Raw genomic sequence first — 26,264 nt, forward strand, 5'->3', positions numbered from 1 at the left:
AATGAAGACATTAATATTTAAAACATGTTACTGAAGAGACAATGGACATATGCTGGGAAAAGTGTAATGCAGTTAATATGACTGGATGGTAGAATTACTTTTAACAATATTCTGGATAAATATACCTGAGATACAATTCTATTTGACAAGAAGGGGAAAAGTATGCTATAATGAGCACAGTGCAAGACCATATTCGCCCAAACAAGAGCTTCTGGTGTGTGAACAGAAAGACAATCTCTCTGAGCTGTCATGTAGAATAGCTCTGCAAAATGTGAAACTAACCTGCAGAAGAAAGAAACCCCAAGGTCTGAACCAAAACCCTGATCACATACCTGAGTGACAGGACAGTAGCATTATCCAGTAAGATCAAAAAAAAAGTTGAAAGAGGACAGTTCAGAACAACTATCTGTCAAAGTGAATTGTGTTGATCTGTGACCTCCACCCCCTCTTTTCTCATACAGGGAATGAACAGTTAATGATGACGTGTAAAATTATCACTACTGGGTATCTGACCCTGTGGTTTATTGATAGACTTAAGCCAATGTAACTTTGCGTTGTGGTCAAAGCGGCAGTCCTGCTGCTACCCTCTCCACCCTTATTTTCCCAGGCTCTCCCTCACTTCTCTAGTGTTTTGGCAGCTATTGGATGAGTTAGATCAGATAGTTGATTAAAATGAAAATTAATCATTTGTTTTTTGTAGGCTGATTTTTAGTCGGATCAGTTCACTGATCTGACTTATCCTGCATCCAAAGATCTGTAGAGCTGATGCAGAGAAAATACTAGGAATACATGGCCAAAGGTGGGGGAGACGGGGAGATGCTGTATCCTAGTGATAAACTGACTTAAAATAATTGTGCAATTGCATACCATGTTAACCCTTTCTAAGAGGTTTAATATGCACATTCAGTTTTCTTTCTCAAACTACAACTCTGCACTTTTCTGGAATGGTATTGATAGGAGATCATCACCAGCTTTAAATAAGCTCTACAAGTTACCTCAGTTAATCTACTGATTTCATGCTTTTGTTACATGGATAGCTCAGCCTTCTAGCATGGTTGTTATAGTTTAATATTTGCAGTTATAAACGAAGAGAGACACTTTAAAACTAGAAAGTCTTCAGCTAGCTCAAACACCCAATCCAATATTATTAAAGAGTGAGATTTCCAGGGGGTGGGGAGGGTACTTCCCTCAGTTAATTTCATGTAGAACACCAGAGACCTTTGATTTTCTGCATGGTGAGGGTCACCCTTTGGCTCCTTTCATGGATAGGGAGCCCATGAAATTAAAGATGGGATGAATCATTTACAAAGAGCGTTCATATCTGTAGTGTGACTTTCCAGAAGAGAATGTTCAGGTGCATCTTATCAATGTGTGCAACTGATGAGAGTGAGACTCTTCTCAGTTTTGCATAGTTAAAGGATAAGAAGCAGTGGGAACCAACTGAAATACAGGATATTCCAATTAAACCTACGAAGAAGCTTCCTTTACTTTGCAGGCGAACAAACGCTAGACCATATTGCTCACAGAAGTTGTGGAGTCTTCATCCTTGGAGACATTCAGCTGGACAAAGCTCTGAGCAACCTACTCTCACCTACTCTTAGAGGGGGGTGGACAAGACACTCTCCACAGGTTGCATCCAACCACAACAACTTGAGTGATTCTGTCAACCCCTTGTTTTCTACTGTAATTTATTATTAAAGCATTATGTTCACAACTAGTAAAAGTAAGAAAATAAAAAAATTGGGTTAAGATATTTTACCACTTGTTCAATATAACCATTATATACATCATTGCGTTATTCTGTACATATGATGATGATCTCCATTCCATTTTTATCATGAAAACACTCTTCCACAGTCTTTCTAATGTAAAACTAAAGCACAAATATATGAATATTATAATTTCAAAGTTATTCTCAGGCCTAGATTCCATTTTTAAAAGTGAATGCAATCTTTAGGAGATTATGGTATTTTCTTTCATGCTGCCTTCAGTAAGTAATCCAGTCATTTTTAGATACTCTGTTCTAAAAGACTTACCCAACATCACACAAAAGGTATGCAACACAACAGTGTTTTGAAACCATTTCCTAGCCCTAATATTGCTATCCTTAGTTATTGGACATCTGTTCTTCTTCACAGCCATAATATATTTAGTAGCTTTATGGCACCTTACTTCCCTGCTAAATAAGTTTTAAAAACAAAGGAAAATATGCACTAATACCAAAATCTACTTACAGTCTGAGATCCATAACTCTCAGGGTACTGTCTTTGGCATGTATTAATAAACGCCTTCCATTTGGATGCACCTCCAAATGATTTACTGGAGTTCCTCTAATATCATTTTCTTTTATTTCCTACAGAAAAAGGTGTTTTAGAACTGATGTTTGTAAACATTATTATTCATTTTTCTCTTGCATTACTCTTTTCATGCTCTCTTCACTCTATTCAAGTACTGAAAATGTCTGTTCCTAGATTAAGGCACTGTATCCCAAGCAATCAGCTTTTCATAACCAAAAAAACAGATTATATTATGACTCTAAACTTCTGAAACACACTTGATGACAGAAATGCTGATTGAACACTACATCTCAAAAGTATGAACAAAGTTGATTTGTAAAACCTGTGGTCTATTTTATTGTTGCCTCTAGAGAATAAGTTTAATGAATAAGCATATATCTGTTAATAACATCATTAAACCTCAAGCATTTTCATGTTTTATACATTTAAAATAAAAAATGCAAAGTAATTCCGAAGTGCTAAGTCAATGAAACATAGCATGTTCTATCAGCTGCTTCATACTGTTAACAAGTTGTTTAAAGAAAATACACCTTTCCAGTTAAACAAATGTTAATGTATTAAAAAAATGAATTCAAATCAAATGACTAGATTTGGAACAGTTCACATAAATATTACAATGCTTGTTTAAGAAATCTGTATACCTTATTAATTCTCCAGTGTTGAAATAGGTGTTGAGAACTTCCTTTCACAGATGTATCCCAAACTATTATCAGTCCTGAACTATCTCCCGAGAACATGTGGAGCCCTGTGAAATAAAGACTTCATATAAGAATACCATGCAAAAGAACAAATAAAGAGGATTTACGAACAACGAACAACTTTTTCTATTCTTTTTGTGAATAGGCAAACACCAATGCCTTCCTCTCTTTTGCTATGATATACTCAGTGCAAATACACTGACACAGTTTAATGGCGGACTTGGCAGTGCTAGGTTAAAGGCTGAACCAGATCATCTCAGAGGCCTTTTCCAACCTAAAGGATTCTATGATTCTGCTCAAACTTGCGTGCTGAAAGCTGAAACCACAAATATGCATTTAGCAAATAAGTTAGACACAGGGATGCTGAAAATGTTATTAAATGTATTCTTTTTCTACTCATATTCCAGGGAGCCATCAAAAAAGAACATTTATAGCTTAATAAGTGTTACATAATCATCTACTGTTTACCGATACATTCTCTGGAAACACCTTGAACAAATTCCAATAGTTGTTCTTGAGCACAATTTACTTATCTATTTTTACAAAAATGCATCTTTCCTCTTCTTAGTACGTACTCCCATGATCATCCCCAAAAATGAAACACACAACTACTAATGATGTCACTAATACCAGAAATCAAACGCTTTCAAGTACCTTATTCATTCATCTATCTTCAACTTTTCCCAACATCCAGTAGTACATCTCTCACACCCACTTTCAGCTATTAATCTACCCGTTAACATTCCTCACAATGTTATAACTAATCTCTGTCCTTCTCTCGCTTCTCAGCATTAGCAGAGAAAGTGGAAAAGTTCATCACCTTCCCACTTCTTCAGTGTAGCATTAAAATTCTCACAATCTAATTACTGCTACCTTATTTTCCTCTATCTTTGTATTTAGTTGACAGCTTTGAACAATATAGAGGAGCTGTCTTCACTACTGTTCTGATCATGAAATCTTCTGAAGTGCTAGGATAGTTCTCTAGAAGCTGGTTTCAAATACCTACTTCTGCTTTTAAGTTACTGCATAATTCTTCCACTTACTTCTTTATCTCAACTTACTTTATTCAAACTTACCTCTCTACATTAGCTACTAGGCTTTTCACCTGCATCCTGATGCATTTGCATCTTCTGAAAAGCAGCTTCTGTGCTCTATTTTCTGCTAATTTTTACTGCGATAGATACAAAACATTAGCTAACAATAGCTAGCTACAGGAACAAAGCAAACTAAACTACTATAAAAATTTGCCCAGTCATGATTTCTGGATCGCTACATATTTCTTTGCTTGTCTTTTCTATGCTTACCTTTTCTGATTACTCTTCAGTTATAACAGGGACTACACGCTCCTTTCTGTTTGCCCAAAATAGTACCAAATAATGCACAATACTGATATATTAATTGCTAACACAGCTAAAATAATTCTATTATAGCATTTCATATTGTTGCTATGAAATGAGGCTCAAGTAACACTCAAACTGATCTTCGATTGAAATGAGTAATATTTGAAGAAGTAATACTATGTATATACCTTCTGCATCAAAACAAAGTGTGTTGATGAAACTTTTGTGACCATCAAGCTCCTGTAGCAGTTGCCCATGGATTTCTTTCACATTTGCATTCCAGATTCTAATCACAGAGTCATAACATCCTGTCACCACCAAAGAGTCAGCAACTGGGTGGTACTTTGCAGTGTAAACAAATGAAGGATGAGGGAAAACTCTCACTGCGGATGCAGCCTGTGTTTCAATTTTCCACATTCTAAAAGGAAAGGATATCTATTGAATAAAGCAATCACATACACATGTATAATTGACGTATTTTGTGCTAGTGGTTCTAAAGTCAAACGCTTGCAAATACTTAACAGCATTTGTTTATCTTACTAATTTGTTTCACCTATATTTAATCCTTCAATATCATTTTCTCACACAAGAATTAAGATATGTTTAATACCTCACAAAGTACTCCGTCTTCCAGGTAATTTCATGACTACATACTCATTTAATGGATATTTTGCACATTTTTGAATACACAAAGCAATGCATGGAATGGTTTGGTTTCTTTTTCTTTCAGTAATTATAAACACATTATTTTAGATGTTCTAGCATTAATGAGGAAAAAAAGTAGAATAACAAAAAAAACAAACCAACCAACCAGGTAACCAAACACCAAAAAAAAAAAACCACAAAGGAACATTCAGGACCACTAAATATAACTAGAACTCCAGAAAATTTTAAAACAACAGTTACCTACCACACCATGATGATCATGATTCTCAAGGACCTTTTCTTCATGTAAACTCAGTTTTTACTATGGCTCTATTTCCTATCCTTCACCACCCACACCTGTAAGATCAGATCTTTCTTAGGAATTTTTTTTTTTTTGCGTGCACCTATGTTGAGCCTTCTCCCAAGATGAGGTTAAAGAATGGAATAGTACCTTAACCATAAAATACAGGTGGGTAGCATTTTCAGAGAGCACAGTTACAACACAGAATTTAATTGTTTGAGTGCTGTCCTTTCAGGTTTTGTTTCTGGTGACTGCTGAAGAATTCTAAGCTTACTCTGAGGTAAATCCATTACAAAATTACAATCTTTAAGAGTATACCATTTAACTTGCAACTTACCATGCAAAGGTCACAAACCTATCTTTTAGAATGGCTTTACTCTAACAACAGAAAAGTTTATTTATTGCTCAGAAATAATGAGGGACTAAAGCCTGGGTATCCTCAGGAGCAGCAATGCCAATATGAAACAATATATATAGAAGAATTCACCTAAGTTCTCAAACTTCGCTTTAAGATGCCTTAGAACTCAAGTCTGAGAGATGATCCAGGTAATAAACGGATATGACTTTACAATTACAGGGTATCTTTTGGTCCTCATCCTTTAATTCTACCATGTTTCTCAGGCCAAATGTTCCCAACATGAAAGCAAAAAAGAACTACTCCTTTCCTAAACTGAGGCACTTTTAAGGAGCTTACGGCAACGGACAATAAATACAGGAAATAACTCATACAGTGACTATGTGTAGTACACAGAAAAGGAGGCAGATTACTACGGTTTCATCATGCTGCCACAAATTCAAGAATTGAGGAACAGCTGGACTGTTTAAATATAAATGACTGAAATCAATATTTACTTTAATATCAAAATTTTTTCTTTAATCTGCATCCAAACAAAAAAAGGAAAGAAAAACATGGAACAAGCACTCAAAATATTCTCTTCATTCCTACGCAGAAAAGGGGAGAAGGGGTGGGTGGGGAGGGGGCAAGAAGGCTCCACATATACAATGCATCGTTTAACAATTCTTCTGGCATTTTAATTATGCAACTCCCTGTAGCATTACTGAGTTGCACAACAGAAACAACAGATAGGAATCTGAAGAGCTTAAAAACAAAAAAAGTCTATAAAAACCTATGAAGTTGCTTGTAGTAAAATTCTGCAGTGTCATAGCCATATTTTCAAGTTCTTTCTGTAGTTTTGAGAGTTTTGCTTTGAAACCTCAAACAGATCATGATTTTAACATTTTAACAGTTAACACTGCATTGAAGCACATTTTTTAATTGTTGAGGAAAACGTTTTCATCTTCAGACTCAAATAATATCGAATTATAATTACAGTAATTAAAGGTGAAGTATTTAACTATATCTCCAGAAACTCAAAAGCTTATATATGTGCAACATGGCAACTATAAATCTCCTGCCTCAAGTTCAAATTTTTAACCTTAATACTGCATTCAGAATATGACAATTCTCTAAGGATAGAGTACTCCAATTGTCTCAGTGATTTCTTGAAATACGCCTTTTTTTCCTGCTGTACATTTAGATACACTTTTTTTTGCAAAAGCTTTGCTCTCAAATTTATATACACAAAATTGCACCACTCTCTCTCTCACACTTCTGAAGCTGTCTGCCAGAACATTTCTATCACACGTACCTGACAGTACCATCAGAGGATGCAGTAAGAAGGTATTGATTGTCCTTTGACCAACAAAGATCATACACAATGTTAAGGTGACCATAAAATTCTCTCAGGAATTGTCCAGAAGGAATTTCATACACTAATGGAAGTTCAAACAGGAAAATAAAATTTTTGTAAGTGTTTACAATCCATTATACACAATTACTAGTGCAAAGTTTAGTCTAGTCTCATGCTGAGTTTTTGCTAGCATAAGTCAATTCATGCTCTTTACCTTTTCATTTTCAGAAAACAGTATCAAATAGTTGCTAGGTATACATGGACAGCAAGCATATACTTCCATCTAGTGGTTCATGGATGCCACAAATGCCTTAATGCTTAAGAAGTTGGGCCCACAAGGTTTAAATTATTAGAACCACATTAGGATTATTATTTCTTTTTTAATTTCTGAAACTGTGGCTGCAGATGACCAATGTTAGATAAATATTAAGATAGAGATCATTTTTCTGCAGATGTACAATAAAGGAATCTAGACTTACAGTTCCTTGCATTTAAACATTTACTTTGTACACTTAAAATACTACTCTCTGTAAATCTAAAAATTCTTATGCAGAAAAGTACTATGCAGTTGATGCTTGTGAACAAGCAGCCCTAAATCTGAGTAATAAGGAATATTTGTAGTTCCATCTGAACTGGACTATGGAAGACAGCAGCCTCCAGTCTGGAGATGACAGTTTTCCAGACGTGACGATAGATTAGAGGAAAAAAAAAGTGGGGGGTGAGGGTTCAAAAAGTTATTTCACTTAAAACCTTATTATCAGAAAACATGTTCTTTATGTAAACTGATTTAGTACTTCCATTAGGATTCTATGCAGAAACACTGTTATTTCACGTCATTGACTTGTATATATATTACCATGTATGAAAAGCCAGTTCCAGCCCTATTAACTCAGACAGATCATTTCCTCAAGTCTTTAATGCACAGAAAATTTACAAGATACACTATAAAACAAAACCTCTTAAAAAATTAAATATGCACTTTTTCCTTTAATGCCAAACTAATTCGATTATAGGGAAAAAAAATTAACTTACAAGCAATAGGGTATCCATTCCTTCCAGCACATGCTGCTGCCAGGGTTTTCCCATCATGTGAGAAACGAATACAGAAACAACCCATATCTCCACCTCTCAGTGAAAACAGATGTTTGTTTGGTATGCGACAAGCCTAGCTTTTCAGGCAAGAATTGGGATTACAGAGTTATAAATATCAACTAATCAATGCTTAAAAAAAAAAACATTCTCAACTATGTCATGCACAAGTCTTCAAAAGCTATTAATATCCAAAGTGAATTTAAAAGAAAAATTCAACCTTATAAAGAGGCACAGTTCTGCAGCATAACCGAGATCGCATTTACTTTGTATGTTCATTTCTGCACATTATAACAGACAAATAAAAAGTCCTTAAAACCCAAGAAAATCTAAAATTAACATTTCCTTCAGTTTAAAATATGCTTAATCATGACTATCCTCAGTAATATAAGCTATGAAATTAGTAAGTCAAACTTGTTTAAGGAGTCTAAGCACAACTTCTACTAACTTAATGACATGAACTCATAAGAGTAACTACAGGAACTCAGAAGTTTGGTCTACCAAATCACCTTCATCATTCCTCATCTGTATTTCAATTTTCCATTTTTTATTTTTATTTTTTCAGAGTCTAACTGGAGATGAAATATTTCAAAAAATTATACAGGTAGTATAGCATCTCTTTCTCTCAAAATATTTCCTCTGTTTTATCCATGGGCTTTTTCCCCAGAACTAAATTAAAAATTTAAGAGAAATTAAAATATCCAGAGTAGTTATATGAATATTTAATCTAAACTTGATTTTTAAGAGTGACAAATGTGTATGAACAGATTCCTATGCATTTAAAACATACAAATAGATCTGGTTATTAAATAATTATGTATCCACTCTTCACTCAAGAATAAAGGTAAACACATTTTTTAGAAACTAAACATGTTTTAATGCTTTTTAACCTCTCTAAAATAAATCATTACAATGTTGAATCTATAAATTTCAGCTTAGAACAAACTTCTTAGAGTTCACAAAGCTGCAATTCACGTACAATTTATTTCATAAGTAATTCATAATTACATGGAGGATTTTTAAAAATAACATCGCCTATCAATCTATATCTCTGGAGACATACAAATATATTGTGGTTCTTTAAAAGGTAATTTAGCTTTAAAGATGAGTCATTTTTATGTATATAAAGGAAATAATAATTTGGAGTGATTATTATCTCTTTTAAAAGAAATATCTGTTTTAATATTCTTTGGAGCAAGGACATGCATCATGATAATCTTACTGAAATTCTTTCACAAGACACCACGACATAAAAGAGATGATCACTGCTAATAAGGGTTCTTCATTATGTGTATGGACTAGTCTAAGAATCAAAGAGCTGCCTTGTTTGTTTGTTTTTGGATGTCAAGCAAATATTCTTAGGATTATATTTCACTTGGTTTTGAATACACACTCATTTGCAGAACTGCAATTTTCTGCAATTAACTAACATAAATATGCATTTTATGTATCCTGCTATTTGTAGTAAGAAAATTTGCATTGTAAAACAGACTTGACTGTTCTTTACTATTATAATTAGCAAACATTACTGGGAAATAAAATGAAGTTCAGGTATATTTAAGTGTTCTCTTTGAAAGGACTTGTACAACTGAGCTGAAATCTAGAAACTGTCTTACTTCCACTACCTGAAGAGCCCTACTCTTTCAGATCCTTGAGAATTCTGGAGATTAAAAACACCTGACTGTTCTGGGAAAAAATGATTAGATCAACCATATTTGGTTAGATGTTATGCCTCCACTACTATTTCTAAAGTTTCCTTGTGTTTTGTATTTTGTTTAGTAGTTTTCTTGTTATTGTTTTAATGTTTCAATGAATGACTTGCTTCATAACATATCATAAAAATAAAGCTATTAAAAGGCAGTAGAATTTTAAACTATTTTTCTTCAAAAAGCAAAAAAAAAAAAAATACTTCACCTGTCCAGGCAATCTTGTCCATTTAAGTTGCTCCTTTTTCTCCTCTGGAGAAGTGATTTCACATGATTTTTTAGATCCCTCTCTCTGGAGTTCACACAGTGTTGCACTACTTTGTTCCTGCTGAACAGCTACCATAGAACGGAAAGAAGGAGCAACCTTAAGGCAAACAAATTAATTATCAGGAAAAATGTTTTAAAATGAACAGTGTGATATCTGAAAAGATTAAAAAAGTACTTAACTTTAAATGCATTACATTTTTACATCTGAAAAATGAAGAGACTGGAAGAAACCTCATACATGAAAATCGAATAGCAAAAATTTAAAGCAATTCAGAGTTAAGTCACTTACTGTCCCTCTCACTTACAGAATTTACACACCTGCATAAGCCCCGTGACTTAAAATAGTGTTTCTCCTAATGAGAAGGAATACCTGTTTTCCAGAACATGCCCTGAAAGTTTTCTGACTGTCAATGGCAGAATATGCAAAGTTGCACACGGGAGACAATGTCTTTTTTTTTTTTTAAAGATAGCTGTGAAGTTCTGAGTTTGGAACATGAATCTTAAGATGCAAAGTTCTTACTATGACTAGTTACATACTAACCATTTTATATCCTACATATAAGTACAGCTTTTATATGCACGCTTACAGATGCATCATACATACACTCCAGTTAGTTACTAACTCCTACAGAAAAGTCTGTGTATCTGTAAATATATTTAATTTAACTCACGTGATCTGGAAGCTTTATGCCTCTTATGGTTACATATAAAGTTGATGGGTAACGATTTCTAGGACAGCTTGCCCACCAGTCATAAACCTCAACAACATTTGAATGTGACCTGGTCTTTGGAGGTGGGTAATACAATTGCAGACGGAGTTTTCCACCAATATTTAGAATTCCATTTGCACCAACAAGCTGGGAGAGCAGTTAAAAAGAGAAGAAGCATTACATTAACATAAAATTAATAGAAGTCTTAGACTATTTCTAATATTGTAAACAACTACAGGATAAACTCTAAAATCCACTTCCCATCGGGGAAGTTTATTCCTAAAAGCTGTAATGAAATAAGCATGTATTAAATATCCCCTTCATCAAATCACTAAGATTAAAGCTTAGATGGCAGTCTAGTTCTTAAATATACTTCATGTGCACAGTGACAACATCCAGTAGGTGGGATGCCCTCTGCAGTCCCACTGACTTTTTTTTTTTTTTTTAAATACCACTTGCTGGAATCACCCAAATCTCAAATGACTGTAAATCCACGAAAAGCCTCTTCCTGCCTCCTCACCCACGTAAGTTTGAATGCTACAGCAAAGGGCATAGGTAAGGCTTTGACTCAGAGCAGACTTTCTTCCCATTCTGTCTCATTTGACTCAGAGCAGAAGATACATGAAAGCATTAACTCTTCCAGTTTCTGAGAGAAGAGTTCTCTTTATTGATCTAAATAGAGTTAGAAAAATGAATTCCTATTACTGATTAAAAATCAATACATGCTGTTAGAACAAATCAGAAATTAATGCTTGTGTTTTCCTTTTTGTGTACCTACTGCCATTAACACTGACCACTGTTTATCCAGACGCTTCTACTCTGACTGATAGATGAAAGGACAGATGTAATAAAGAATAAGTAGTAAGAACAGGTTGTAATTTTATTTGTATTTATTAGCTTGAAATTCATCCTTCCATTTGCTCAGAAGTAGGCTGTGTTGAATGCCCAGACATACACCCAGACAGGGAATACCACACCCCTGATTTCTGCAGGTTCACGTTGGGAAGTGTCGAGAAGAGAATCAGTACAGAATGACCTGGAGGTCCCTGTGCTTTCCCCTAAGCTTGCAGTCCATTTATCCTCTCCTGTATGTCTCATGCTATGGACTGCTCAATGACTGTCAAGATCTACCATCCAAAGGGGTTTGTCAAAATGTACAATCCTCAGGCAAGTTAGAGCACATAATACCTTGTTAGCTCTCAGAAGTCCCATTTGGCACACTAAAGTCTCTCTAAAAAGGAGAAAAAGGTACATGACATGTGGGCTAAACTACCTATATCTCATTTCAGGCTTTGCATCTAAAAATGACAGACGTTTTATCATCAGGCTAGGGAGTCTTTCCAAAGACCAGAAAACTAAAAATGCCATTAAAATACAGCACAGCCGAGGTACATAAATCAGCAGATTGGTTCTTTCCGTTGCAAAGACAATCTCATGAAAATTTAAAAAAAATAAATCTACTCTTGACAAATAAGCAAAATTCTTACACATCCTATAGTTTTTTGAAAAAAAAATAAAGTTTTCACTGATAAATGTATTCCTACGGATTTTATGTGGGGGAAAGGAGAGGGAAAGGAGGGAACAGACAGGCGAGAAAAGATTTGTTTTTCATCTCTGTTGTCTGGAAATATTCAGAAATGTTTCACCACTTCATAAAAAGCGAGTTTCTTTTAGATAACTTAATAAAAAATGTTTATAATTTTTGCTTCTTCCTTGAAATATTTACGATACCTTTAGAAATGCCCAACAGATTTTTCGGAAACCACATTCCTGAGTTTGTGTATCAGAGTTGGCTCTCACTTCATCCATACTTAGAAAATCAAGGATCTGCAAGCATTAACAAGGAATATAAGTGTACTTCTAATGAATATATACTTAGTATTAATAGAAAATACTGCTGAAAATATGCTAGAGGTGATTCATTAAATTAAAGAGATTTCAATTTTAGGCAAGTACAAAAACAGTACTTCTTCCACACAAGTACACCATTAGAGGTAACAGAACCTTTTGCATTTGCCTCATAACTATATACGACGTATTTTAAAAAAGAACATAAATCTGATCTTAAAAAAAAATTTTCTTCCTTTCTGTCTCATTAGAAAATAAAAAAAGTTCATGTGTAATTTTCGTAAATCCTATATAGTTCACAAATCATACATACAGATAATAAATCCTACAGCCAGAACCAGCTGTAAATTAATCTAGCTGGAAATGGTTGGTCAAAAATGGTTAGGTCCTTTCCTAACTTCATCAGTTATGCCCACAAGATTCTTCATTTTTCTTATCAGACCAGAATCTTCTTGTATTTAGCAACTCCTGTAATTCTTCCAGTATATCATTCTATCTTGAAATTTTTACTTCAAAACCTACACTGAAATCAAACAGTAGGCTTTCAGTGTAGTCATACTTTGGCTCTCCGTTGTTAATGTGATTCCGATGAAGAATCTTTACACTCAGCTGTAATTACTTTTGTCCTACGTAACCAGGGACTCTTAATTCTATAAATGTGTTCATTTATGAGCATCACAGAACACAAAGAAACATACGGGAATATTGTATATACAATGTATTTGAGATTTTTTAAAATGAAAAAGTATTTATTGCATTAGCTTTTTGTTTTCTATTTAATACTGCAGAATCTCATATATATACATTCTTATAAATACTGTAATACTTGAGCTGAAAATTATGTTGAATATATACTCCACAATTTTTTTTTCCTATAAATACAACCAGATTGGGGGCTGAACTAATAATTACTTTATAAAGAATGAGAGAGAAGCAGATATCTAAAAAAATTAATGGAAAACAAGGCAACAGCTTGTTCATTGGTACAAGAGAAAAGGTGTTGCTACAAGCGGACAGACTCCATCTTTGAGTTTCTCATGCTTAAACTTTGTTTCATATTTCAAGAATGTGGGAAAGAAATTGATATCTTCTTTATGTGGTGCCACCCCTCCTGATCTAGAACAATCTTATAAATCACATATTATAAATCACATATTATAAAGTTCACAAGTTTCATGAGTTCATAAGAAAGCTTTCTTCCCCTTGCTGCTTCCAGAACATGTTTTTTAGCTTATAAATAACATTAGCAATCACCAATACTGCTTTTTGATATCTCCACTTAATGCTGTATCTTAAAGCTTTGCTATTAATTCAATATAACTGAAATAAGACATCTGAATAAGAGAAATTTATACCGTTGAAGAAACACAAATGTAACACAAAATCATAACAAGCAAAAATTTTAAATATTTAATCTTACCTCAAAAAACAGAATTACCCGAGGGCTTTCTTCAGTATTTTGAATAAAGTAACTAAAGCGCTCATTAAATATTACTTGCTCCTCCCATTCTGGAACTGTTGATTTAAACCGTCTGAAGTCATATGGTTGTGTCATAATAGGAAGAACATGCTCTATTTGTTCTTCTTCATAATAAGATGAAACTTTCCTCTCGCTGTTTGAAAATTTCCAAACAGTTATAATTGTTATAATGCCTTAAAAAAAGGAATCTCAAATGAAACAGTAATTTAAGTTAGTGAAAGCAAATACAAGATACCATTTATTTGATTTTAAAAGAAAAATAAAAATCTAAAGCCACACAAAGCTTAAGGCAATTGACAACGTATGTAGAAATGCAACAGGCTGAATTGCAAAACCCTAGCAATCAAATTACTATGACCAACTTTATTCCATAGACTCTTTCAGGATCACTATGCATAAGCAGGGTTGAAATCTGTTTTTTGGGATACGTATCAATAATGACAGTAGAAAGAGGCAACTGAAGTGATTAGAAATACAAAGAACTAAACTTCATTTCAGGATTTTACAAGTCCTTTTATGAAAATGAAAAGCCAAGTGCTACTTATGCTACAAGAATTTTGCTTACTTATTCTAATCTTGGCTTCTACATATTTTTGAGATTTGAGAAATTTTCTCTCTGGAAAGAATATAGAATAAACCATGCTGTAAATGCATGAACCTTGACAGCATTAGTAGTAGTGCAGAGTGTTTAAAACTCAAAAAGAAAGGAATACCACCCAAATTTACAGTATGTATATCTGCATTATCCGAGATGTAGAAGCGAACAAATGACCTTGCAGGCTGTGGGCTGGCCTCATTGTGGCTTTTCAGTATTTAAAGAGGACTTATAAAAAGATGGGGAGAGACTCTTTACTCAATCAGATAATGACAGGAGGAGGGAGAATAGTTTTAAACTAAAGGAGGGGAGATTTAGATTAGAGGTTAGGAGGAAATTCTTCACTCCGAGGGAGGTGAGGCACTGGAACAGATTACTCAGAGAGGTTGTGGATGCCCTATCTCTGGAGGTGTTCAAGATCAGGTTGGATGAGGCCCTGGGCAACCTGATCTAGTGGGTGGCATCCCTGCCTCTGGCAGCGGGGTTGGAACTACATGATCTTTAAGGTCCCTTCCAATCCAAGCCATTCTGTGGTTACTTCCATATTACATTTTCTAGGGATTAAAAAAAAAGCATTTATCACAGACAACAGATAGTTTATTAAAAAAAGTCACCTATGATCCTTCTTGACATATAAGCCACTTCTTTCATCAACAACGTGGATTTTAACCATAGGATGAGATACCAGGAGATCAGTTTTAAGTCGATCAGATCGATGGATATGAACTCCCAATACAAGATCATCATCAAAACCAAATTTAGACTGAACTGAAACTTCTGAATCCTTCATTTCCTCATCATTTTCTGCAGTAACTCCTGTGTTATCTTCTAGAAATAGTAATAAAACAACAACAACAACCAGAAGTTACTATGTTCTGCTAGTGGCAGTTTAAAGGAACAAAAACACTGCATTCCTTTAGCAATAAATGGTAAAGTAATAGTATTTCATATGTTCTTTTTGTAATAGGTTAAATAAAATCATAAAATTTGAATGACTGAATGCATAGTATATATAAATTCATACAATCTATTCCTATTAACAAACATTTTTATTTAAAGGCAGAGGTCTTTCTCTTAACTGACGGAAGTTCTTTGCCACAAGGACTTAAAATTCATGCAGTTCAGTATCCTGCTCAGCCTACAGCTTTTTTGTAAAGAGAAAAAAAAAAGCCTGAATCTATCAAACATTGGCTAAAGAACATCCTGATTTAGAAGTTAAAGTAAGACTGCCACCCTTAATAGTTATCAAAAGACCTATTCCTCGTGAATTTGTGTAATGTCCCTTTTAAAAAAAATCACTTATTTTGGTCTCTGCAACATCTGAAGAAATGAGTTCTCCAACTCTCTAGTATATGTTGTGTGAAAAAGTATTTCTTATGTTTAAATAGAGCACCACATTAAAACAGTGGTGATACAGCCTTTACAATGCAAATAAGAAGTGATGAAATAACAAAAAGGCAATTAGAATATGCACCTAAGTAATGAACTGTAAAGTTGGTAGATACATAAAATATTATTCTTAAAAGACACTTGTTAACTACTTCACAATTCTAAAGTTATCTCCAGTAAAAGAATTCTCAAGATTTTGGATAGATACATCAAATTAACTTCCTTTAAAAAAAAAGTATTAGAATTGGAAGCACAAAAATACAAGTAACTAAATAAACTTCAATAACTTCAACATCAGTCTCAGTCACTTTCATTAGTACTACAGGCAAAATACTTTAAAAAACAAACAAAACAGAGGCTTAGATAAAGCAGCACACCATTCTAACATTTTGCTGGCATACCTTTTTTGGTTTTCTTTTTAACCTTCTTTGCTTTTGGTTTCTGTTTTTCCATGCTTTCCTCCAGGTTCTGTCCTCCTGATACAAATTGCCTTTCCAATGAATGATTTTCATTGCTATCTTCTGCTGGGTGATGCTGTAGCTCAGAAAGGGACATTGCACTGAAACGTTACGGATTACTGTCAGCAATTGCAATCTATTGCAAATATGAATACAACTGTTTGTTAACATCATTAATCCACCTGAAACTTCATCTTCAGTTCTCTAACTTATCATCTGTGGATCTTGAAAATACAACATTCTCGCCCCCCTCCCCCCACCCCGGGCTCCCCAGAATTCGTCTCTTTCCTTTTTCCATTCCAAACACTTTCCTGTGTGTGTGCAGAACCATTCATTTGAATAAAGCTAAGTATATAGTTTTTTTGCTGAATTAGGGCCATCACTCATTACCAAAAGAACATACTAAATGGTTAAGAGTGGGTTCCACATAAAACAGACATCAAATGGTATTTTTTAAAAAGTTATACAAAATATGTAAATTTAATATTAATCTCAGCATTATGAAACACTATTTAGTAATTATTTCCGTAACAGAATTATCCATTTGTTCATCACTTAGAAAAAAATGTACAGGTAAAAGCTCTCTGACAAACTATACTACGTGTGTATGAACTTTCAGCAAAGGTTTTCATATTGTTGTAAGGTAGTTTATCACAGTACCTTGTTTCAGCTTCACAAAATACTGTGATTTCTTTCTTCTTTTTCTTCTTTTTGCCCACTTCATCATTCAGTGCAACTTTGTGGCTTTGAACAGTGGAAGTAAATTCAGACATCTGTTCTTTAAGTTTCATTCTTATTTTCTTTTTAATTGCATTTACCTCTTCCTCAGCCACATGCAGCTGATAGGCTTGAATTAGTTCTTCTTCCTCTTCTAATTCAGTTACATTTCTCACTTCAGTCAAGGAATTTTTAATCTTTCTATCACCTTGTTGATGAGGCACATCTGTTTGTGATTTACTTTTTGTTTTTTTCTTTGGAAAATCATTTATCTTTTTTTCAAAACTCTCCAGTTTAGCTTCATATAAATTTTCCTCCTCATTAAATTGTTCTTGTAACAGTGATTTCTTTTTCTTCTTGTTAGACTTTGGTTGCTTGTTTGCCTCACCACTAACAATATCATTATTTATCTTCTCTGCAATTGATGCTTTCTCTCTGAGTTTATTTTTTGTAAATCGGGGACTCTCTTCTTCAGGTTTATATGTGTTGTGTATAATTGCTTCATCATTCCCACTTTCTTTAGTTAGATCAATATTAGTTCTAAAGGTGTCAAGCTATAAAGGAAAAGAATATAAAACATACTTGTAATAAAAATCACATTCTAAGGATGAACATGCTACTTTGTTATTTTTTAAGCAAAATTACACAAAGAAAAAAGCAAAATGAAATCAAGGATCTAAGTTTTCTTAAAATTAACAAGTGACAAATTGAAAGACAACAGATAATTTGCACTGAAAACAAAGCAAACAAACAAACAGAAAATTATGTTTGGACACTTCACCTTCAGTTTATTTTCACTATGTTTTTAAATGACTCTTATGTATATCCAGGAAAAAAGAAATCCGCAAGTCCACTCCATAAGTATACGTGAATGCTTTACACTATGAAACCCTTAAAGAAAACGCGTAGCATGAAAACATTTGTTTAAATGTTTAAGAACATTTAAAATCCAAGCTAGAGACAAACTTTTTGATAATGAAATTATATTAGAAAGTGTTAAAACTGAAAAACTGATTCCAAAAACTTATTCCAAGAGTATATATAAAGATAAAAAATCCATATTAGTCTTAGTTAAATGACAAATAATTAATCTAAAGACCAGCCTAGTAAAACTAGCAGAGATTAATCTCAGTTAATACATTTGTCTTTGTACTCCTTCTGACCACTTTTAGTGTTTTTTAGAGAACATGTAGTAAACTTTCCTTCCTCCTTCAGGTGTCTTTTCCTGATTTACTAACCAGCATAACTACAAACAACACAGCAAGTAACTTATGCCCAGTTCTGTAAGAAGCTTGACACACAGATTGCTGTTCCTCGATAGAGCTTCTATAAAGTCACCGTGGTTCATTTACTCTATCTTCTTAAATAAAACTCTGGAGTTTCCATACGAAACATTACGAAAGGACTTTAAAACACAAAGAATGTGCTTACATACACACAGAATGTATCCAATCTTTTCTTTGCTGAGACCTTCCTCCCTCAACAAACACGGCCAGCTTCCACTTCTAGCTAGGATTCTTCTCTCAGTTACAAAATCACATTTGTCTCAAACATTTTTAGGAAGGGACAGTATGTGTAAAAGAATGTATGATCACCAAAATGTATAAACTTACAAGAAGAGAAGAAAATACTTGACATGGACAGAGAGTGAAGTTGCAGTGGCAATCACATTTTGGAGGATCATGATTTTAAAACGCTAGCCTGTGGGTATAATAATATTCAATGACTAGGAAGAGTATACTCATTATGCAAGTCAACTGCCTCCACACTGTATGGCCAGAATTACGTGAGCCTGCAAACCTTCATCACTATCTTGTTTTACTCACATCTGACATTCAAAGAGAGAGCATGGAGAGCAAGGAAAGTATTATACCCACTGACAAACGAATAGGCAGAAGAAAGAAAAAGTTGGAATTACATGAGTAAAAACACAGGAGGGAAAGATCACAGAAGTTTATTATTTGTATAGGAAAATCATCAAATAAAAGCAGTGCTACAAAAAAAAAGTTTAACAGCTGAAGTCTGAAACTAGAAAGTTGTAAAACGCACTAACTAGAATTACGCTACATATTAAACAACACTATCCTAATAAAATATAAAGAGACAATGGGCCCAAACTGAAACATGGGAAGTTCCAGCTGAGGATGGGGAAACATTTCGTTACTGTGGCAGTGACAGAGCAGGGGAACAGGTTGCCCAGAGAGGTTGTGGAGTCTCCTTCTTTGGAGATATTCAAAACCCGCCTGAGTGCGATCCTGGGCAATGTGCCCAGGAGGCAAGGTGATCCTGCTCTGCAGGGGGGTTGGACTAGATGATCTTCAGAGGTCCCTTCCAACCTCAACCATTCTCTGCTTCTGTGAAATGAATAAGTATCTAGAACCTAATTTAAGAATACTTATCAAATATATCAGAAAAATCAAAACCCATCCACGTAACTTTTCAGTAGGTGTCTTTATTTTTAGCTCCCCACGTCTAAAAATAGTTTAAATTATCTCAACATGAAATCATGAAAAGGCCTGTCTTGTACCGTCACCTTTTTTTGCTTAAATAGACCACTAACATCCTTTTTATTCATAAGTCAATGATTTATCTGGAAGAACACATAAATAACTTGAAAAAGAGAAAGTAAGGGAAAGAAAATAGTATTTAAAGCAATGAGCTCTGCAAAAACTGAAAAAAATAAAGTAATGCTAATAGATCATCCACCTCCGCTTCTGATAGGCTTTAACTGCAGAGCATGTGGAATCTAGGTTAAAACACACCAACAGTTGTTAAGACACATCAGTGACCATAACTAAGGTTATGCTAATTTTTGATCATTAATGCGTTAAGCCCTGTACTGGGCTTACATGGCAAGGTTTTGGTAGCAGGAGGGCTCTGTAGGGGGATGGGGGGGGGGGGGGCTCTGCACAGGCAGCCTCTGTGAGCAGAGCCCAGCAGCTGCCCCATGTCAGGTAAGGGCCAGTTCCAGCTGGCTCCAAAGGGGACCTACCGCTGGCCAGAGCCGAGCCAGGGAGCAATGCTGAGTGCGCCTCTGGGAGAGCAGATTTAAGGAAGGGAAAAAACTGCTGCACAACAACAGCTCGGAGAGAGGAGTGAGAAAATGTCGGAGAAACAGCCCTACCTGCAGACGCAAAGGTCAGTGCAGGAGGTGCTCCAGGCAGGCAGCAGCAGTTCCCCTGCGGGCTGTGGAGAGGCCCCTGGTGGAGCAGGCTGTCCCCCTGCAGCCCATGGGTCCCACACGGAGCAGATCTCCACACTGCAGCCCGTGGAGGAGCCCCCCGGTGGAGCAGGTGGACCTGACCTGGAAGCTGTGGCCTCCTGAGAGGATGCCCACTAGAACAGACACCAGGATGGAGCTGCAGCCCATGGAGAGGGGACCACACAGGGGCAGGTGACCTGGCAGGAGCTGCTGCCCATGGGGGATCCATGTTGGAGCAGTTTGATCCTGACGGATGGACCCCATGGTACGGAGCCGTGTGGGAGCAGTTCTTGGAGAGCTGCTGCCTGTGGGCAGCCCCCGCAGGCTCAGTTCGGGAAGGACGGCATCCCGTGGGAGGGACCCTGCGTGGAGCAGGAGCAGAGAGGGACCGTGAAGGAGCGGTGGAGACGAAGCGTTAGGGAGCCCCCATTTCCCTGTGCATCTTGGTGGGTGGGAAGTAGAAGAGGGTGGAAGTTGTTTGTAGTTTGCTTTTGCTTCTCACCGCTCTAGTCTGTTATCAGTTGCCAATAAATTACATTAATCTCACAAGCTGAATCTGTTTTGTCCGTGACAGTAATTCATGAATTATCTCCTTGTCCTCATCTGAACCCATAAGCTTTTTTTTTTCCCCTATTGTATTTTTCTCCCCATCCTGTTGAGGAGTTGGAGTGAGAGAGCATCTGTGTGGTGACTGGCTACCTATTGGTGTTAAACCACAAGCACATAAAGTGGAATTCTTTGAGAAACCCCAAACAAACAATAACAAAAACTCATATCTGACCTGTTTGAGAGTTTCTAAAATAACTTTGGCATGCAAGAGTCATTTCCTAAAACAAACCTAGTTTTTGCAAAATCCTGCTTGAAATATTTACTAGAACCTGTTATTTATTATGTCTACAAACAAAAACATTTGTCCACAAAAATACAGTACACAGTCACTTGATTATAGGAAATTTATCCTTCAGAAAAAAAGAAAAAAACACAAACAAAAAACAGAATATCCTCATAATCAAGGAAAACACAATCACAAACTGCCGCAAATTCCAGGAACATTAAAAGATACTGCAAGCAACACAAAGCTGTTGCAGGATTTGTAGCTGAAACAAATTTTTCAGACACAGTGTGATCTTAATTCAGGCCACATTTTCTACACATACCATTTAATTAAATATAATAATTAAAACATTATTTGCATCAGGTTAGGTCTTAGGCAGAGACATGGATACTGGTACAGACCCTCCATCTGAAATGAAGGAGGAAAGAACTAAAAGCAATTACCTGTATGTAACACACTTGAACTGAGTTAGAAGAAACAGTTCAGCAGCAAAAGCTGAATGACAAAGCAGGCCTTTCACTGGCCATAGCTGACATCTCTATCTCCATTACTTGCCCTTCATTTCGATCAGTTGTGGCTTGGAACTCATCCTACCCTACTGTCATGGCCTTTCCCCTTCTAGTCATTCTGCTTCTTTTCTCTCCAGACAATGGGCACACAGAGCACAGCAGACAAGAGGTCTCTTTACCCTCACTTCTGACATTTAAAATCACAGCAGCCTCCTGCAGTTCCAAACTCAGGTTTCAAGGAAACAGTGGCCTATGACAGGAAAGGTTTTATTACTTCAAGAAAAGCAAGGTTCAGTAAGGACAAAAGCAACAGCCTGGAACATTTCCATTGGAAACACACTCTCAGCCATGACCTGTTTCTGATCAAACCTGGGAAACCATTTATGGCAATTATGTGACACAAAGACAACCGTTGCTGACAAATTCCATGTTATTTCAAGACACACAAAACACTACACAGTTAAGTTATATGAAGTGAACAAAACTGCAACAGAACCAAACAACCCCCTCCATCTCCTCTTCTCCCACACACATTTCTTACTAAGAAAAGAAAGCTGAAGCTTTTACAGAAATTTCTACGAGAATGCAACCAGCATGGAAAATATCAACCTGAGCTCTTACATCTTTGCCACACATTAAGGAAATACTCAAAATGGTCTTTGCAGTATTTCAATACATGTTCTTCAAGTTCTTCAGTACTTCGACAGGTTTAAGTTTACAGCTTCAACAAAACCATAAAGTTCGACTTTCACACTGATACTAAAAATGCTTCTTAATTTGCTTCTGTACCATTAGCTTTTGCTTCAGCTCACCATGACTATACTGCAAGTGTTTCTAGCCAACTCCAAAATAGTAGTGTTTTACGTGAGAATCTTCAGGAATAAAGACCAGTTTTAAAACCAAAGTAAGCTTAAAATATTTATGAGAGTAAATAGATAGTTGCATTCTGTATGACAACAAATTTTATATGTAAGTATATTCAGAATAGTTACATAATAAATACATGTACAATTTTGGTATTCAAGAAAATATCATTTCTTTGTCTTAACTAAGTTATAAAAAAATGAACATTCACTTCCAACATGTGGTATGGATGCAATTGTAAGAAAAAAGATTGACAGCATAAAGTCTAACAGGAAAAAAAATAAAATAAAAAATGAACATTTGCCTTTTAATCAATTTTCTTTCTTTTGAAATTCCAAACATTAAAAGTCAATAATTGGGATATATAGGACACAAACATTTATTTTTCTGCTTAGAAAAAAAGTTACAATATGAACCATAACTTACAGGAATCTCACAGGCTCTTTTAATGGAAGATACACCACAAATGAAGATGTCATCTAACCATAAAGACAGGTTGATAGAAGCATTCCTAACCTTCAAGTCACAAGCTAAGGCAAATATCTTAAAAACAGGTGGACTGCAATGATACATGTAATGAAAGTTCAGCACATGTAGAAATATGCTGATTACAGAGAACAAAATGAAAATAGTACATTTCAAATGTTATTTGATATTGTTTCTAAATACTTATACCAGTAACTTTAGGGAATGTAATAAAGTTGCTGATTATCTAAACTCTCATTGATTCTCAACTCACAGATGTATTATTACTCTCAAGACCAAATAACGTTATGGCCATGATCCTACAAGTCCATCATTCACACTCCCACTGAAGTCAACACTGAATATGAAAATCTTAAATCTTTTCTGAAAAAATGGAATGGAAAAAAAGTATTGACATACTTTAAATGAGTCCGTACCTGTGTACACCACTTACTCTTTACCAATGTTACACTCCAAATAATTTTGGAGTGCCTCTGAATTACAAGGATCAATTTATGGTACATAAACAATAAATAAAAGCCACATCAAAACCAAAAGATACAGGCAGAAATACTCTTTATATTTAAAAAAAAAAGTTTATATCTCCTTTCTACAATACATTTTTGTGGTCTTTTTCCACTAAGAAAGGCAACCAAACAAAGCATGGCTGTGTTCAAACTTACCACAATATTCTCTTGAGAGTGGAACTTCTTTTTCTTTGATTTCTTGTTGTCTGTTAGGCCAGCATGACGTCTGAAGATTTCCTCAAAGCGAACTTTGGTTTTTGCCTTTGCCTCACTTTCAACTGAAAAAAGAAAGTTGGACTATGATTCAATAATCACCATTGCTATAAGAGTGCCTAATCATACTTTACAATTTCAGTAGAGAGGAATTATTTTAATCAGGAAAAATTTACCAAGAAATTTGCTTAGTATTCAGTTAAGAATTTCCACTGACTATATAAACTGCAGGAGGATAACTCGGCAACACTGTACAAACATGCCACACTGCTACTTGTTGCTGAAACTGGCACTGTTTACTGTTTCGTGAAGAAAGGAGATTTTCGAACAGCACACACATCAAGATCAAGCATCAAGTAAACCTTGGGTCAGCCAAAGCAGACAGATTATTCCCTTCATTGTTTATGAGCAGTAGTACACTGACAATGGAGATGACAAACTGTCCCCAGGAGAAGGGGCAGCTCTGGGTTCTTACTGAGCCTAGAAGCCAGAAGAGCACCACCCTGGGCAGATCTGCAAGAGGCGGGAGTGCCCATGGATTTGAAATCAGCTATAGCCCTGAGAGCCCCTGACTTCCATGACAGTGCTATCAGCAGCATTTCAATCCTTGAAGCAGTAGGTGTTCTAGCCCCCTGCCCCCCCACCTAAGTAATGGTTAACTTGCAGTGAGAGTATTAAAAATGCATTGTGTCACACCACTAAAAAAGGCTACTGAATCCTTAGCTTTAGCATACGTCATTGAAACGAAAACATTTACAGAGGCCCTCAAATTTAAAACAAAAAATAATAGCAAAAACAATACTTTGAAAATCAGCTATAAGCATGGACTCAAAATAGAAACAATGCAGGATGAAAAATTTATGGACAGAAGTAACACATATCATATAATTCTGACTATAAAATACACATTAGAAATGAAACACAAAGGGTTCTTACCTGCTGGCATTTTCAGTCCTCAGTTAAAAGCGGCTCAGCACACCAGATGCTTCTTCCTCAGAATTCACCATTCTGTTTAAAGTAATTAACAACTTTAATTAACATAACTGGTCCATAGACTTGAAACTACAAATTGAATGCATACTAATTAATATCAAGGATGAGTACAGGCCTTTTAGACAAACGGTCTAGAAATAAGTATTTCTCTAAATTATAAGAAGTTCTCTCAGATCTCAGCTCAGAATGCTCAGCATATGAGATACTTAGTTACCTGAGAGCAAATAAAAAACTGCTATGACAATAAAAATAGGTATTTTTCTAGATAATAGCCAGTATTTCAGTACTGCAGTTCTCCAATCTTAAAACAAAAGACAATCAAACAGCAACACCACAAACACAAAAACAACTGTACAGTGTATTTAAATAGCGAACAATGAAGCCATTTATATTGAAGTTTTTCTAATCAGTTTCCTGTCTGATAGCATCATAAACGAAGTCACATTTTAGCCAACTGATCGCCTACAATGAAAAGATTCACAGCTGCCAGCAAATCTAACTTTATTGCAAATCCCTAAATATTTACATTTACATAAAGCAGTTGTATTTTATATAAAGCAGACAAGCAATCACATGAAACTCATTTCTTTAAAGAAAAAATGTTAGGCCCTCCTGGTTGTGAAGAAAAGCTTACAAATGTAATTCAAACCAAAGCTGGAAGGCAAATAAAACTATTACACAGCTTTATCTTCTCATCAAAAACAAAAAAATCATGATGTTTCACAAAAAACCTTTAATACAAAAAGCTGTTTTGTAAACAGTGGAACTAATGAAACCTAGCTTTCTATGAATATGTTATGTTCCCCTGAGCCTTCCATGCAGCACACTCCCATACCCACCTGCCCTTCCAACAGCACATCAGGCAGCAGCTCCAAGTCCTCCCTGCAGAACACCGTCTGTTAGACGTCACTCGCACATCCACCGGACACCCACACTACACCAGTCCTAGTAAATTAAGACATACCAGTAAATATTGTTAAATCATCCTTGTCACAGGTTTAGTACAACCCATCTAGCACTCTCCCAACAACTCCTGCAATACGGTTTAGGAGTTAGTATAGATGATAGATTGTTATTAACAGGCAGTTTGCATGTGGACCCTCTGATTTGGAGCTAAGGAAGTTTAACAGCATGAAAGCAGGCCATGCATACCACTTAGCCTCAACACTATAAATCACTCCCAGGCAAATGTATTTTACGAGTACACACTTACGTGCCCCAGAATCTGCACTACAGTACCCTCAGATCCCTCTCATTTCTCTTTCACAGTGTTATTTGCTTCTTCCTTGTCCCCCGCAGGCTACAAAATTTCAGGTCATTTCATATTTCTTACTCACAGTAGTTTGGCCCACCTGCTTGCAAAACCAAACCAAAAAAAAAAAAAAAAGCGAAGCACAGGGGTTGGTTTGGGATTAAAGAAGTGCT

At 35.5% G+C, this 26,264-nt stretch overlaps 1 protein-coding gene across 5 annotated transcripts in view; it reads right to left on the bottom strand.

Annotated features, from left to right (window-relative positions):
* AHI1 (Abelson helper integration site 1) overlaps positions 1-26,264 on the bottom strand; it is a 98,060-nt gene that overhangs the window by 67,234 nt on the left and 4,562 nt on the right. For 4 of the 5 annotated variants that reach the window (XM_083829367.1, XM_083829363.1, XM_083829366.1 and 1 more), the window contains 15 exons: positions 25,679-25,784; positions 24,783-24,854; positions 23,790-23,911; positions 17,175-17,785; positions 16,458-16,615; positions 15,282-15,495; positions 14,013-14,205; positions 12,476-12,571; positions 10,706-10,891; positions 9,976-10,131; positions 8,005-8,137; positions 6,931-7,054; positions 4,524-4,753; positions 2,939-3,042; positions 2,235-2,353 (listed from right to left, as the gene is read on the bottom strand). In XM_083829367.1, coding sequence (XP_083685493.1) covers positions 2,235-2,353; positions 2,939-3,042; positions 4,524-4,753; positions 6,931-7,054; positions 8,005-8,137; positions 9,976-10,131; positions 10,706-10,891; positions 12,476-12,571; positions 14,013-14,205; positions 15,282-15,495; positions 16,458-16,615; positions 17,175-17,785; positions 23,790-23,911; positions 24,783-24,792 — 2,456 coding nt within the window. In that variant the 5' untranslated portion in view covers positions 24,793-24,854; positions 25,679-25,784. Of the gene's footprint in view, positions 1-2,234; positions 2,354-2,938; positions 3,043-4,523; positions 4,754-6,930; positions 7,055-8,004; positions 8,138-9,975; positions 10,132-10,705; positions 10,892-12,475; positions 12,572-14,012; positions 14,206-15,281; positions 15,496-16,457; positions 16,616-17,174; positions 17,786-23,789; positions 23,912-24,782; positions 24,855-25,678; positions 25,785-26,052; positions 26,192-26,264 lie in introns of all 5 variants that reach the window. The other variant, XM_083829364.1, reaches the window with a different exon arrangement.

Source organism: Anser anser (genome assembly GCF_964211835.1).
Source record: "Anser anser genome assembly, chromosome: 3".
NCBI lineage: Eukaryota > Metazoa > Chordata > Aves > Anseriformes > Anatidae > Anser > Anser anser.